This window comes from Kryptolebias marmoratus, linkage group LG14 (assembly GCF_001649575.2).
Source record: "Kryptolebias marmoratus isolate JLee-2015 linkage group LG14, ASM164957v2, whole genome shotgun sequence".
Classification (NCBI taxonomy): Eukaryota; Metazoa; Chordata; class Actinopteri; order Cyprinodontiformes; family Rivulidae; genus Kryptolebias; species Kryptolebias marmoratus.
Window position 1 is genome coordinate 25,442,826 of NC_051443.1, and position 16,248 is coordinate 25,459,073.

Here is a 16,248-nt window from a genome sequence, read left to right on the forward strand (position 1 = left end):
TGGCTTTTTAGTTTTATTTCATGTTAAACTCAGAGTTTTGTTCTGTTTCGTTTATTATTGTGTGACGATGCTAGAAACAAAACAGACATCCAGGTTCTTTTATGAAGCAATTTATGTAGTTTTGCCTCAATTAACAACAAAAATCTCTTCACTAAATAAGATTTTATGTAATATAAGGAAACAAAATAGTCTCACAATCCCAACATTAATCATGATCCTCTAATCGTGTTTCAAAGGACAAACATGAACAAATATGTCCTTTTCTAGTCTGATTAACTAGTTATTCACTTATTTCTGAAAATATTGGTCTTTTCTTTACCATTAAAATAACCTGAAACTGAATGAATCATAGTGAAATTATTTGCTGGTAAAAACATTGACAGATTCAGTGTTTTATTATTTTTTTCTGTAAATAATGACGTATATTAGGATTCTTCAGCACCTTAAAATCCAAATGGGAAGTTTGAAGTATGCTGTGTGAAAATATTTATTCTGTAATAAATAACAAAAAGATGCCCGTTCTGTCTCTGAGAGCTTTTTAAAGTGGGGTTTTATTTCTTATTTTTGGGTGTTGATGTTTGCCGTGGTGTAGCCTTGGTAGTGTTAGCCTTGAGAGGACACAAACACACCAAGAGACAAACGTCTCCGGGACGGTTTCCAAAAAAGACGCGCTGCCATTTTATTCCTTCAAAAATCTCACTTTACGGATAAATAAAAAGCTGCCCTTGAGATGAGCCCTGAAAAATAAAATAAACATGTTTAAACCTGTTCTTTTTGGGTTTATTAAAAAAAAAAACTCCTTTTTTTTGTCTTTTTGCCGTGTTCTGGATCTTATTGTGTCACGCCTGTTTGCAGTGAAAGCTTTCTGTCTGACGGCGGTGAAAAAATGGCCTCGATTAAATTCAAAGACGCTTCTTTTAAAAGAGAAATAAAAGCCTCTTGGCCTGTTAAACCCTCGCGCATTGTTTTATTGTCTTGTTTTGTTTTTCTCCGACAGACATCCACACAAAAAAAGTGCGGAAGGTCCCTCCCGGCTTGCCGTCCTCGGTAAGTGATATCCTCTTTTTTTGTTTTGTTTTGTTATTTTATCGTTATTTCCTGGGTTTTACTGCTGCTTTGAGTGTGAAGAGAAAAGGTGCTGATATCTGGAATCACAGAGTTTGCTTTTGTGGTGAAATAAAACCCACTGAAGTGGAGGAAGGATCACCCTGAGTTTGGTGGAGTTTAACGCAGTAAAAAAACAACAACTTCACGTCATCCTGTATGAATAAAAGCGCCTATTTGTGGTAAATCATTATTTTTTATTAAATTATTACCTGCAAACATGCTGCCTGATTAGTCTGTGGTATAAAAGGTGTCAGTTTGGTTCCCATTGGTTGAATAATTCACCAGAAATTTGGTTCAAAATGTTTTGTTTTTTAAAAAGAAGAGTTTGAAATGTCTGGTTTCAAAAGGAGTCGGCACAGATGATGATGATGATGATGATGATGATGATGGCAGATTTGTTTTGTTTTGAGCTTCGTTGGACAGAAATAAACCGAGGTTCAAAACATGGCTGACAGAACGTGTTTATCAAGTATTAATGTTCTAATAATGATGCGTCTTTCAGTAGATCTGATTCTTTCCGGTTGGTTTGGACCTCCTCGGTCAGCTGAGGGGGTTTGAGTACCGGGGCGTCGGTTCTGATGGGTTCTGAATGTTCCAGCTGTTTGTTTTTATCGGACTGGATCAGAACCGGTGCAGACGTGGTCCTGTCTTCTTCTGGTTTGATTTCTGTCGCGAGCGAGGCCAGTTTTCCTCCGACAGTGACCTCATTAGTGGCGGCTGAATGTGCGGCGCGGCGGCCGCCTCTTTGGCCCGGCGGGAGTCCGTCTCTCTGTGTCCGCGGCCCGGTTTGTCTTCCTTCTCCTGTCTGTCGGGGGAGGACAGGGGAGGACAGGGGAGGACGGGGGACAGAATGGAAAGCAGGAACAGGAAGGAGCGTTGGGTTTTGTTGCTGGATGGACGAGACAAAACGTCCAACATCACTTATCCAGGGGACACCAGTCCTCAGGCTTTTGTTTGTCTTTAATTTATTGAAGACTCTCTGAAGGGAGGGGAGGGAGAGTGGTTTGCATGTGAGTTTAAAAATCATTAAACCGTAAACCATCCTTCGGTGTTTTAACGAAGCAGTTCTGCTCCAGCTGTTGGACGTTTTTCGCCCGGCGCCACAAAAATGGCTCCAACTCGGTCAGTTTTCCAGATAATGAGCTGAAACCAAGTGTGGTAGTAGCTGAGAGTCGTCCACAACACAGACTCTGAGGGCTTCAGCGAGCATGGCGGCGTTCCTGTAAGGAAAACCCAACCAGGAAACCACTTCCTGTCTGTGAAACGGATCCAGTTCACGGTTTTATCTTTCTGTTGTTTTAAAAAAGTTTTTTATCATCAAAATGTCCCTAAACAGAAGTTACTGAAGAGTTTGTCACAATATTAGAGTTTTTCTTTAAGGCTCGATGGGAATCACTTCAGTTTTCCAATCAGTAAAAAAAATTGCAAACATTTTCCCGACAGGACAGAATTTTATCCTCAGGTTGATCCCTGCCTTCTTATAGGAGCAGTTTGTTCATCAAACCAACGTTTTCTCCGCGACTGCAGCTGATTTAACATCCGTCACCGCATTCTAGGCACGGGCGGCCATATTGGATTTGAGAAATCTCCGACTTTCCGAGTCGGAATTGAACTTTTCCGACTTAAAACTCAACTTTCTGACTCCACGGACCATGACCTTCGTGTCTTCATGTCTTCTCTGCTCGGCTCTTTCACACTTAAAGGGGTATTCTGGCTATTTTACAAACTCTTAGAAAGTCATAAAAAGGAGAAAGTAAGAAACATGGCTGGTTAATGAGTCTTTAATTAAAGTTGGTAAACAGCTACCAGGTGTTTATTTACCTACAGAAACAGCCGAACAGCGACCTCTGTTTCGATTGTCCTCAGATTTGTTCAGTAAAATATTCATGGCGGTGTTGTGTTTACGTTGAGCGCAAACCCGCGTTTCAGAACCACAGTTAACGCTTTCAAGATGGCTCCATATAACTAAGTAGCTTTAAAGTAGATTTTTGTAGGAAGGTTATGAGCAATGAATATCTTACCCACCAGACTGATGAGCTGCAGGCTAGTCTGAGCGAGTCGGTCGAGTCATAAAAACCTTTAAGTTCACATCATGCAGTAATTTACATCAACTTCAGGGTCATTCAGAGGCCCACGTAGCAGCAGCAGCTAACTGTAGCACTTCCTGCCTGAATACGATCTGCCTCGTGGTGCAGAATTAAACCCCAACGTCAGCCCCAGTTCTGCGTTAGTTCCTGCAGGAAGTGCTACAGCTGGCTGCTGCTGCTAACATTCCAGCGTTTTCAGGAAATGCTGTGAAATCAGTCAAAATGGTAGGAATATCCCTTTAAATGATGATGAAGTTTTTGGTGGAAAAAACAAAAAATCCTGTTTTGTGTTTTTAAGATAATTAATTCTTGTTTCTTTGTTGTTGGTTTCGGATCACTTTGACTTTATTTTTATTATATTTAGTCAAATAAAAACAGATTTTTGACGTTTAGGTGGTTAAAACTTCAGTTTTGCTCTTTTTTCTCTGCAGATAAAATCAGATTTTCTCCGTCCTCCTTTTTCTTTTTTCTCCTCCTTTGCTGAAGTTTGTCGTCGTTTCTGAAACGATTAAACGTCACCTGAGAGGAGCGCGTGGGACGGCGTCGTAATCAAAAGAAAATTAGGCGTCGGCGGCTAACATTAGTAGGTCGCTCGTTTCGTTGTTTCACTTAATTTGTTGTCCGGGTTGATAAAGTCCGCCGCTCTTCCTCCGAGCTTTGCTAATGTCGACTAAATAAACAATAAAACACGAATTATCCCCCACAATGACGATAATGAAACCATGAAAATTAAGCCATTAAAGGAAACCGAGATAAATTGATTAATTATTTCAGGCAGTCTGTTTCCTTAATGTTTGTTTTTGTTTTTAATCCTGAAATCCTAATAATAAAAAAACAAACAGTTCTAATTTGGACTTTATTTGTTTATTTGGTGAGAGTATAAAGTTGTTTTTATTTAGGTTTATTCTTTTAGTCAAACCTTACCTTATTTTCGGACCGACCTACAGATGAGAAAAAATACTTATTCGAACAAATAATAAGAAATGAAAAACAAATATTTAGTATTAAGAAAACTTCAATGTAATAAAATAAGTCGACATATTTAAAAAACAAGAAGTTCTGTTTACTGTCGCCACTTTTATACAAAACTGATTTAGGATTTTTTTTCTAATATTAATAAAATAATTTTAGATTTAGGCCGAATTAGTCTGTTTAGTTTTACAAGCCCTGATTGGTCGGCCTGTGTGTGTGTGTGTGTTTTAACATGTATCTGGTCTGGATTTTGTCGGAAACAGGATCAGGAATCTTTGGTTAGAGAAGAAAAAAAAAAGCTTTGAGGGCGGAGTTTACTTTGCCACGCCCACCTATCCCACGGGCCACAGGTGGCCCTCCTCTGGACCATGTGTGGCCTGTGGGCCATCAGTTGATGACCACTGCTGTTAAATATATTAAACACGTCTGGTTTATTTCGTCAGAAATCCTCTGAACATTTAAATAAACTTCAGTTTTTGTTTAAATTTCCATCAGGCCGACAGTTTAAACGTCTCGTTTTTATTCCTGGAATTAAAATAAAGAAATCTGATTTAAGATTAAATGTTTTTAAAACGATCAGAAGACATAAAGAGTTTTATTTTTTTATTTTTAAATCTGGGTGAATTAGATTTTATGAGTTCCAGAAGGTGAGAAGTTTCAGCTTCTCTTTTTGTTTTTCATCTTTTGGTCTGAGGTTAATTTTCTGAGTGACAGGGAAACGTCTTCCAGAACCAGAGACACCTCTGTCCCCTGTCCCCCGTCCCCCGGCCGTCCTCTGCCGTCCTGCTCCCTCCCTCCCTCCTCGCCTCAGATGTGGTTTTGTTTAAAGTCGACAGCGTTAATTAAATTAAGCCAGGTCTTGCAGAAGGCACAGTAGGAGAGCCGGCGGCCCCCGGTGGCAGGTTTGGTGAGCCACACTGCCCCCTTCAGGCCACCCCGGGCGCTGCAGGAGCCCCCACCTGTCAGAACCGAGGCCTGGAAGCTCCGGAGGAACCCGGCGTGACGCGATCCGACGGAACAGGAAACGGTTTCCAGAGCCACTCATTGTTGTCGGAATCATGGAGGCATCCTGTTCAGCTCCTGAAACACGAAGGTTTATCTGTAAATGTATAAAAAAACACATCTGGTGGATATTTTTATTTTTTAGTAAAAGGAAAATTGTTTTTTTTTTAATTATAAATTTATTAACAATTAAAAAAATTACACAAATATTGTATAATTTGAAAATATAATGGAAAATAATTTGATAGAAAACATCAAGAAATTATAATTTTGCCCAAAATTTGAACCAAATTTTTTTTTAAAAAATATATTAAAAAACATGAATTAAGAAAATCAAGATTCAGGATTTTTTCATGACTAAAAAGGAACTAAAAGCAGAAGAGTCCCAGACTGACGTTAGCTGCTCAGATTAGCGCAGCTCGTAGCGGCCTTGGCAGGCGATGAAGAGGAGGAGGAGGAAGAGGGGGGGGGGGTCACAGAAAGGATGTTCATCTGCAGCTTTGACATGGGTGGGAAATAAAAAAGAAACAAAACGGCCACTCCAGAGAAATCTGCCTGTGTTGTATAAAACCTAAAAATAAAACGGGTTCAGTTAGTCGAGTTTAGAGGTTTTCGGATTACCGGAGTCGTCCGAAGGTTCAGGTTCGGGTTCTGAAGATGACCTCACGCTTTCTGACACGCAACTGGACGTTCGTTTGTTTTCCGTTGACGAGTCCCCGGAAAACAAAAAGCTGCCGAGGCGTCTTTAAAGCACGAAGCGTGAATGAAATCCTTAAAGAAACGGCTTCATAACGAGCAAGAAATGTCAGAAAGCTCTGCGTTGGTTTCTGCCTTTCAGCTGTTTTCTTGGCTCCCGTCCCCAAAATGTCCCACGCTGCTTCGCCGCGGCCGCCATTTTGTGTCAGATGGGAAGCTGACTAATTGAATCACAAGGCAGCCGTTTGTTTGTGTGTTTGTGTTTGTTTACAGCTTTATTTTTCCCCCAAAGAGAGTTGAAACAACGCTAACCCTGAAAAACCTCATTTTAGGGTAAAAAGTAAAATAAAATAAAAAATTTATTCTCTACTTCAGCAGAGTTTAGTTCTGAACTGGCAGCTTTGTTCCAGTTTTCATCTTCTTTTCTTATTTAGGGATTTTGCTGCTGTGCTAATGCTATGCTAACGTTAGCTAAAACTAAATCTAACACTTATATGCTTAAAATATAAGTTAAAAAATACTATTATCTCTACTTTATTACAGTTTTGAATGAATTAGCAGTAACATCTGTCAGTTTTTATCAGATTTAGCATTAATTTACAGCTATGCTAATTCCTTTTTGCTTTGTTAGCTAAAACCGAATTTAACTGAAAATTAGCTTAGCGCCATTTTACACCTTATTCCTTTATTTCTAAAGCTGATTACTGTAATAATCTGTTTATTCTCTATAAAGTGAGGTTGTTAGAAAGTACAGCTAATGCTTGTTTAGCTAACTTCAGGCTTTGTTAACGCATAGCCCGAGTTTTGCTGACTCATGTAACCGTTAGCTGTTTGGTTCTGCGTGAGTGGACATTTAGTCACATTTAGACATTTAATCACATTTTAAAGAAAAAAATCACTTTAATGATATGTTAAACTGGATTAGTAGCTCCGTCTCACAGCTGGTTTTTATTCTGTTTGATTTGTTTTTTAGGAAATCCAAAGATATCAGTGGTTTTAGCTTAGCTAATGCTATGCTAATGGTTTTGCTAAGTTAGCTCTGCTTTTTGTTCACTTTATTCGAGAAGATGAATTACTGTATTAGTTTAATGATAGATTTATTCTTTATAAGCTTGTTAATAGTTTATGCTAGTTCAGCTAACATTTTAGCAAATTCAGGGTTTGTCAAATCTATAGTTTGACTAATTAAATTTAAATCTTTTTATTGAATTAGCAGCTTGGTCTCAGTTCTTAGCTGGTTTAATTCTTGTTGTTTTGCTAGCAGCGTTTTAGCTTTGCTAATGCTAGGCTAATAGTTTTGCTATGTTAGCTAAAACTGAATATAAATGACACTTTTATAAACTTTATTCCAAAAAGAATTACTTTATCAGTTTATTAATAAGTTAGTTTTAGGTTTGTTAGCGAGTACAGGTGTTGACGTTTAGCTAACAGTTCATGTTAGCAAATTAATGTTGGATTTATGTTTATTTATCTCTGATTGCTTTGACTAAATTGCTAGCTCCATTAGCATCATGTTAGCTTTGCTAATGTTTTCCCTTTATTTTCTGAAGCTAAAACAATCAAACAGTAGTTACTCATATAGCTGAAGCTGAATCACTTTTATTTTAATGTTAGGTTTATTTCCTGTTAGCTTGTTAGCCTTAATTAGCATTTTATGCTAAAATCAGGCCATACAGTGAAGCATAACTGAGACAAAAACATTTTTTCACAGCGTTTCTTTCTTCTCGTGGTAACATCTGAGCAGATATTTGAAGCTTTTATTTCAGATTCAACAGTTTGTCGGGTACGGTCATGGTTTTTAGGGTTATATTTTCTTCTGTTTTGTAATTAACTGCTCGGTCGCAGCTCGCCCTCCTTCCTGACGAGTAAAAGTATGAATAAAATGATTTCTCTGCGGTTCTGTGAAGCCCGTTTGGGCCGCCGGCTCCACGGGTCCAGACTCATCCTCGGTGTTTGCCAACTTTTCTGATTCCCTTCGGTTCTTCTTACACAAACGTCTCGGCCTGAGTGCGTCCTTCGTCTTCTTGTCCTTTTGGGGCGGGGGGACGTTTGGGCTCTGTCTCACACACACACACACACACACACACCGGCCGGCTGCAGATGTGAACGCTCAGTGATGCATTCCTGAGCCTAAATATTTGGCTGCAGCTCCGAGCGGCGCTCCGATTGGCTCCGAGGCTGTGATGGAAATCACATGTTGTCAGACGCACACACACACCGACACACACACACACACACACACCCACACACACACACACACTCGAGGTGACCAAACTGCTTTAAGTTGTTAATGATTTGAAAACTTCTCGGCTGCCTGCTGAGTTTTTGTTTTCCTGAAACTAAACTTCGTTGTTTTCTGGAAGAAATCGATTCTGATTTTTCTCATCGAGAATCCTCGAGCTTCGCGGTGAGGTCAGACGTTATACGACGGGATTTCCCATCAGAGAAAAACGATCAAATTAAAAGGATTATTTCTGAGGACCGACCTGTTAGAAAGCTTTGATTTAAAGGTAGTTTCGGACGATAATTTGCTGTTTTAGTCGCTGTTAGATGGACTCAACCAGCCTGATGTCGTCCTGCAGCTCGGCTCGCGGTTAATATCTTACCTGCAGCTGATGGCGCTTCGTTCGACCTCGAGTTGATCTGGTTTCGATGTGAACGGGTGAAATAAAGTTTGGAGAACTGGGATCGGACCTGGAGGGAAATATGAGGAAATATGAGCGCTGAAGATAACGATATTAGACTCGAGAGATTAGAAGGAAAGTTCAATAAATCGACAATAAAACCAAATTTTCTGGTTCTGCAGCAGAACAGAAACACCCCAGAGATCCGATCCCGTTTCCTCCTGAGGTCAGGACCTCGGCCCGTCCGACCCAGAGACCGAGCCGAGTTTAGAACCGTCACCTTCAGGAAATCAGAGTAAAAGTCTCAGAGCCGACCACAGTTTTAGGATTTAACATTTAGTGGAACTTTGGTTCCATAAATATTTATCGTAAAAGAAATCAGAAGCTTTAAAAGCTTTTAAAGTTTTCTTTTCAGGGATTTTGGTGAAATTTGGAAACGAAACAAAAAAAGTGGAGCCATTTTTATTGTTTTTAAATTATTTTTTTTATTCTTAGGCTTTGAAACGGTTCCTAACTGTTAAACGTTTCACGACCTTTAATTTGTTAAAGCAGAAGCTATGCTGCCCCCTGGTGGCCTGGCGTGGCCACTTCAGCCATTTTTGTTAAATTTTTGCTGCGAAATGAGTTTTTATTTTCAGATTCTGTCTCTGAAGCTTCAAAATGATCCGAAGTTTGTTGAAATCTGAAAAAGAACAGGAATCCCTGAAGCTTCACGGCGAGGTGGGACGTTATACGAAGGGATTTCCCAGCAGAGAAAAACAGTCAAACTGAAAACGATGCAGTTTTTATGGATCAGTTCTGGTTTTTTGACTCGTGTCTCGTGGATCTGGGTCGGTCCAGTCGGGTTTTAACCTCTAACTGTGACAAAGCTGAAACTTTTAACGCTGACTCAGCAGAAACCTCAGTCCGGTCCGAAGTTTACTTTTACACCATCGCCCCTCCCACTCCTACAGGAAGTTTCTTTAATATTTATTATTTTTTTCCCTCCAATTTGCTCTCTTTCTCAAAATGTTCTGTTTGTTAGGTTGAACAGGAAAATCACAGAAAAATCACCATAAGGGCTGCTTTGCATTTTTAATTAAGAAACTAACATATGAATATATTTGCATATTATTGAGTCGCAGATTAAATCACGCATACATAATTAGCGTGCAGCAGCGCTCCCTTGCTCTGCGCCTGCACTCTGCTTACTGCTTTTTTGGCAAGCTGCGGTTCTGACGGATGCCAGACACACAAATATTCCCAAACACACCTTCTCCCGACACACACACACACTCCTACAGAACCTCTCCAAACACTTTCGGGAATCTTTGTCTCTCCGTTTGTGTCGCAGGAAAATTAGCGTCTGATTTTCTGTTCTGTCGGAGTTTTGATCCTGATTACAGCGGAGGAAATTAAAAACTCTTTTCTGACTGTTTCCTGTCAGAAGGTTCAGGTACGACGACGAGAAGGTTGTGGATGAATCCAAAACCTCAGGTTTTATTTACAGGGAAACACAGGAAAACTAAAAAAAAAGTTCAAACTAAAACATTAAATCATTTTAGGAAAATATCCGCTCATTTTTTGAGTAAAGTAGCTCCAGATGTTTCCCTCTGTGCAGCAGCAACATCAGTCTGTAAACATCTGGACCTGTTGTTCTAAAACCTGGACTAATGCACCCCCATACCATCAGAGAGGCAGGCTGACCTCAGAACAGTTCAGAGGAGACACATCTGTTCACATCTGGCTTCTTCTTTGCCTGATAGAGCTTTAAGCAGCACGGTGAGCTGTGTTTACAGACAGTGTTCCTGAGCAGAACCAGAACCAGAACCAGCCGTGACCTTTGACCTCAGAGGTTTCTGCAGATTCTTCAGATCTGTTGATGATTTTATGAAAAAAAAAATGGACCTTTGTTTTTTGTCAGCAAAATATCTCACCAATGAAGCTCTCAGGAAGTAAAAACTGATTGTCAAGATGATTCAAGATGGCCACCACAGCTAAACGACCTGAGCCAACAGAAAAAAGGATGAGGATGACTCTCAGCTACTACCACCCTAAATGTTAGCTTGATTGAGTTTCAGGTGTCTTTGTGTTGGGTAACGCTGGTTAGCTGTGGCAGCCATCTTGAATGTGGTTGACTCCAATGATTAGTCGGTTGTAAACAAACATTCAGAGTTTCATTAAAATCCATCCAGGGTTCGATAAATGTTCGAATAATCAGAGAAGATTTAGGATTTCTTCCTTTAAATGAATAAGTTCACGCTCAGGTGATGATGTCACGGCTTTGGGAGCTTCTGATTGGTTAGTTGACACCATCTGAGTTACCTGGAGGCTCAGCTGTGACATCAGGAGGAGAATCCTCGGTTCCTCTTTGGGTCCAGGAGAACGTTCAGGAACCGGATGGGTTCTGGTGGGAAATCCGCCAATCGACCCCAAAACAAAAGAGTCCTGGACCAACATGGACTGAGAGGTCCCTCAGACAGGAAGAAGACATGTCCTGTGGTCCGACGACACTAAAACTGAACCGTTCGGACACAAAGACGATCGTTACGTTTGGAGGGAAAAGGTAGAAGCTTGTAGGCCTGAGAGCACCATCCCAACTGTGGAGCACGGCGGCGGCAGCATCATGATGTGGGGGGGACTGGAGAACGTCACAAAACAGATACATCAGGAGAACAGAGCATGAAGCAACATCTGAAGACAGGCAGGAAGCTGAAGCTTGGACACAAATGGGTCCAAATGGACAATGTCCCTCAGCGGACGGACAGATGAGTCAAAGACGCTGTTTTAGAGACTGTCACATTAGTGGGCGGAGCTGAAAAGGCGACCTATAAACCTGACCCGGTTCCTCCAGTTCTACCAGAAGGAACGGGACAAAAGTCCAACAAATTATGGTGGACACTTGAGGACGGAAACCAGAGACAATCGACCCGAGTCAGCCTGAAGACAACTCCACCAAATACTGAGAACATGGATGGAAAAAAAACTAACAGAAATAATTTAGGGGATCCTGTTTGACCCAAAACAGGGACGGTTCAGTCCAGAGGTGTCCAATCCTGGTCCAGGAGGTCCACCGTCCATTTCAGATGTTCCTCTGCTCCTCAGCAGGTCTTCAGGTTCTGCAGAAACCCGTTAATCACTCAGAGTCAGAGCAGAGAAACGCCTGAAAACATGGAGGACGGTGGACCTCAAGGAGCGCGATCGGGTCCATGTGGGACAGTGGACGAAGACATCTGGTTTCAGCTGAAAGACAAACGAAAGCAGAAACTTTGATCTGATCTGAGTGAAACCGACTCATCTCATTTCTTCACTTCCTGTCGTTGTTCCGGCTCTCCGCCGAGTCCAGTCCTCTGCTCCCGTCTCTCCGGGTCACTCCCGGTCTTTTTGTCTCCCTGCGGACTCTCGGCCCGTCCCTCGGTTTGTTTCCCAGGCAGGCAGCCAGCGCCGCAGACAGATGGTCCACTTATTAGATGTGCATCAGCCTCCCTCCCCTTCCTGCCGCTCGCTTTTTAATCAAATTAAAGCTGAAAGAAGCCGAGGAGAGCGAGGGCGAGAGACATGGACTGAGAGTGGAGAGAGAGAGAGGGATGGCTCGCTTGTTTTTGACTCCATTTGTCTCAGAAAGATGGACGACGATGATATGAAATTTGGGAACTGAATCACCGTCAGCCGGAGCGTTCCGAAGCCTTTCCCTCACCCTCTCACTCCCTCACCCTCTCACCCTCTCACCCTCTCACCCCCTCTGACAGACTTCCTGTCAGTTTTTTTTCCCAGTTTTGTTTTTTCCGACGCGTCGGTTCGTGACGGTTTTGGCTCCTGGTTCTCAGGAAGTCACCGATGACGTCGCTGTGATGTCATCAGGAGAACTGGGTCGGAGAACCGAACCCTGACCAGAACCAGGACCTGAATCGATGCCGTCTCGCCCCAAAGACAAACACTGTCTGAGCTCAGATCGGTTGTTGGGGATGACCCTCAGCTACTCCGACGCCAAGTTTTAGCTCAACAGCTGCAAAATTCACCGAGTTATACCCATTTTAGTTTTTCCTAAGGTCGATTAGCTGCGGCGGCCATCTTGAATCAGGTTGACTCCAAAAGTTCATCCTGAGAGTTTCATTAAAATCCGTCCTGCGGTTCAGGAGATATTTTGCTGACTCACTTCCTCGCTTCTTCACGTTGGTTTGTCCTTTGGCAGCTGGTTGACTCGAACCCTCGGAGACGAGTCCTTAACGGGTTTATAAAGTCGGCCGATGACTCAAGAGTATTTGTCAAACAGGAAGTGTCTGATGAACAGTTGCATCCTGGGAAATGTAGGATGCTGTGCCTTACGCCGGCCTCTCTGTAAACTGCCTGACAGTCAAGACAGAGTTCAAAAACCCACGCCTGCTGTTTGTTTTCCTTCGCTGAAATAAGCTGAACACAAGCTAAAAGCCAAAAGTAGCAAAAATGTTAACCAAAAGAGCAAAAGACTAGCTAAAACACTAAAAAAGCAACAAAAGATTTATTCCAAGGAAGCTAGAAGTAGCAAAAGGCTAACTATGAGCTAAAAACAACAGAAGAGCTAAATATAGCTTAAAAGTATAAAAATGCTAGAGAGAAGTTAAAAGTATCAAAATGTTAGCAAAGAGCTAGGTAAATGCTAGAAGTGGCAAAAAGCTAACTATGAGCTAAAAGCAGCAGGACAGCTAAACGCTAAATGTAGCTAAAAAGTATAACAATGTTAACAAGAAGCTAAATGTATCAAAAGGCTAGCAACAGGCTAGCTAAAAGCTAAAAGTTGACTGAGCTTGAAGTAGCAGAATGGTAGCTAAAAGCTAATAGTAGCATAAGAAGACAAAAATGGAGACAGCAGCCGAAACAGGTTTTAAACAGTTTTTGGAGGAACTGAAGAGAAAAAATGTTTGTAAATAAAGTTAAATATTTTTGAAAGTATAAAAGTCGAACAAGCCGAAGGTTTTGATGATTGAACGGCTAAAATAACAGAAAGTTGGATTAAATTATTGTTCTGTTAGTTTCACCCCAGGGGAGAAGTTTGAATAATTAAAAAAATTAAAATAAAAGCAGGAAAAAGAAGAAGAAGAAGATTCTGATGTTTTTTCTCCTTCAGCTGAAGAAAAACTGAATCGTCCTGAAGGGTCGAGTCATCAGGTCACGATTGTTTCTAATAATTTGACATCATTTATTAAAAGTGAAGCTGGAATCAGAGTCGCCTTTTATTGTATGTTTGTGGAACATCACAGCTGGATCCTTCAGGACAAAGGTTTGACTCCGAAAACAAACGAGAGGAAAACCAGAAAATGAAAATGGAGGCGATGTGTTCAGGAACAGTGGAAAAAGTGAATCTTGAGCTGAGGGACGACTTCCAGGTTCAATGTGGAAAATTCACTGTAAAAAAGGATTTCAGTTCTCATTAAACAGTAATCATTGAAATCACTGAAATTAAACACAGAGACACAAACAAACAAATAAAATCAGTTTAAGACATTAAATAAAGAAAAAACACGGGAACAGTCGTGTTGTGGTAACATTAGCATTAATGCTAATCTCCTTTAGCATTACCGTGTTACTACAACACAACTGTTCCTGATTTTCTTATTTTTGTTCTTTTAACATCTTCTACCTGCTGAGAAAACCAGATTTACCTCCTGGGACGATTAAAATCTAATTTATAAACTGATAAAAACAGGAAACATGTAAATAGTTTATTTTATTACGACTGAATAATCCAAATGAACTTTTTACCCACCAGACGGGTTTAAATCAAGTCATATTTTAATATTCTGGAGGTTTAGTGACATAAAATGTTGTTTGGACCGATCCTGAACCTTAACACAGAAATCAGCTAAAGTTCGTTTGGTGTCCCCAACAGACACTCTGAGCTCTGATTGGTTGTTTGTTTTTAATACTGTTGGAGCAAAATATCTCAGGAACCATTGGACAGATTAAAATAAAACCAACTCTAAGAAAGAAGCGATCGAATGAACGTCTACAACTCATTACCTTTTGGAGTCAACCCAATCCAAGATGGCCACCACAGCTAATTAGCCTTCTTGAACATAAAAATGGCTGTAATTCAGTCAAATTACAGTTAATGAGCTAAAGACTCCAATCACCAGCCGATCGTGTAAAATATCGTATAAGCTCATAGTGTTTATATCGGTTAGCCTTTAGCTACTTTTACCTTTTGGCTAGCCTTTTAACAGCTTTTGCTTCTTGCTAGCTTTTATATACTTTAAGCTAGCCTTTTGCTACTTTTAGCCGCCTTTATTAATAACCAAAAAGGCTATAGCTGTCATGTAACCTTTTAGGACGCTCTTAATCTGAAATTTAGGCGTGAAAGGCAGTGGGTGATATGCATACGTACAGTGGCCTTTAATTATTTCATTTATTTAGTCTAAAAATAAAGAATCAATACGTTGTAAATATTATTAAAGCGCAGGTAAAATTGATTTTTATATGATAGATTAATTATAATATTATATTTATGTGTAAAAAGTGTTAAATATTCAACTTTCTTTGACCGGTTTGTTTTTTTCCAGTGTAGAAAGCGAGATTCTGAGCATGCGCAGTAACGCTCAGAATTCTTTTTTTTACCGCCCCACGTGCGCCGCTGTGCGTAGGAGAAGAGGCGGGTTGGCTGTTCCCTCCTCCTCCCTCCTCTCCTCTGCTCTCCCTCCCTCCCTCCCTCCCTCCCTCCCTCCGCCTACTTTGCATATTCCGCGTGCCTCGGCGCGGACATATGGGAAAATGCAACTGAAGGAATTGTCGGCGGGGGGAAAAAACGCGAGCGGAGCGGCGAGAGTTTGAGCTCACGGGCGAACGGAACCAAAATAAAAATAAAAGAATAAAAAAAAAATCACCCCACTTTTTGGTGAAAAGTTCAAAACGGGGGAAGATAACGGCGACGACCGGGAGCGAAGGTGGAGCGAGCCGGGCAGCGCGCGAGCCCGAACCAGGAGAAATAAGTGAAAATCTTTTCCGCCGAGGAGGAGAGGAGCCATGTACTGCGCCTACACCATCCCGGGGGTGACCGGCAGCTCCCTCATGTACTACTACAACGGGAAGGCGGTAAGAAACTCTCCTCCGCGAGCTTTATTTGACATCCTCCGCGCGCCACGGAGGAGGAGGTGTGAAGGCGAGGAGTCCCAGCTCGAGCGGACTCTCCGGGTGTGTGTTCGTGGAAATCCGGGAAAAATCCGCTTCGGGCTGCCGGACTGCTCCGAAACCCGAAAACATTTTTAAAAAATGCACTTTAACTCTGTCACTGCTTGGACCGCCGGGGAATCCGTCTGATTTTCTTAATGTTCCAGATTAATTCTGATTTATTAATCTTTTTTTCCCCAATTTTTCTAATGGACGCGAACGCCGCAAAGTAAGAGCCTTAAATCTGAAGCGAGCAGATGTTTTTATTCTCTCAGATTTCAGCTTTCTGCTTCTAATTTGGTGTTTTTTAAAATATGTTATTCATTTCAAATGTATTTTATTTTTAAAAGCATGAAATTCGCTACACTTCCTGCCATATCTCGGCCTCCTTACCTCTAAATTAAAGGGCCCAATTAAAGCAAACCTGTGAATGAGCTGCTTCTCACAATGCTGTATTTTATATTTAAATTACTTAAATGTTGCCTTTTTTAAGGCAAATAATTGTTTTTTTCCTCTCAGGCTCTGTGCCTGCAAAGCATTTTTTTCCTGAAAAAGAAGGATGTAATTATGTCCACAGAGCCTCAGAAGTCCTGTGTGGAGACGCCGTCCAGCAGGTAGGACGTGCCACGAACCCACGCCTG

At 41.2% G+C, this 16,248-nt stretch overlaps 1 protein-coding gene across 8 annotated transcripts in view; it reads left to right on the top strand.

The window, feature by feature from the left end:
• Window positions 1-16,248, top strand: part of LOC108245755 (transcription factor 4) — a 179,084-nt gene that overhangs the window by 110,345 nt on the left and 52,491 nt on the right. For 6 of the 8 annotated variants that reach the window (XM_037979322.1, XM_037979321.1, XM_037979324.1 and 3 more), the window contains one exon: window positions 998-1,047. In XM_037979322.1, the coding sequence (XP_037835250.1) occupies window positions 998-1,047 (50 nt within the window). Of the gene's footprint in view, window positions 1-997; window positions 1,048-15,193; window positions 15,533-16,248 lie in introns of those variants that run through there. The other 2 variants (XM_037979327.1, XM_037979328.1) reach the window with 1 other exon arrangement.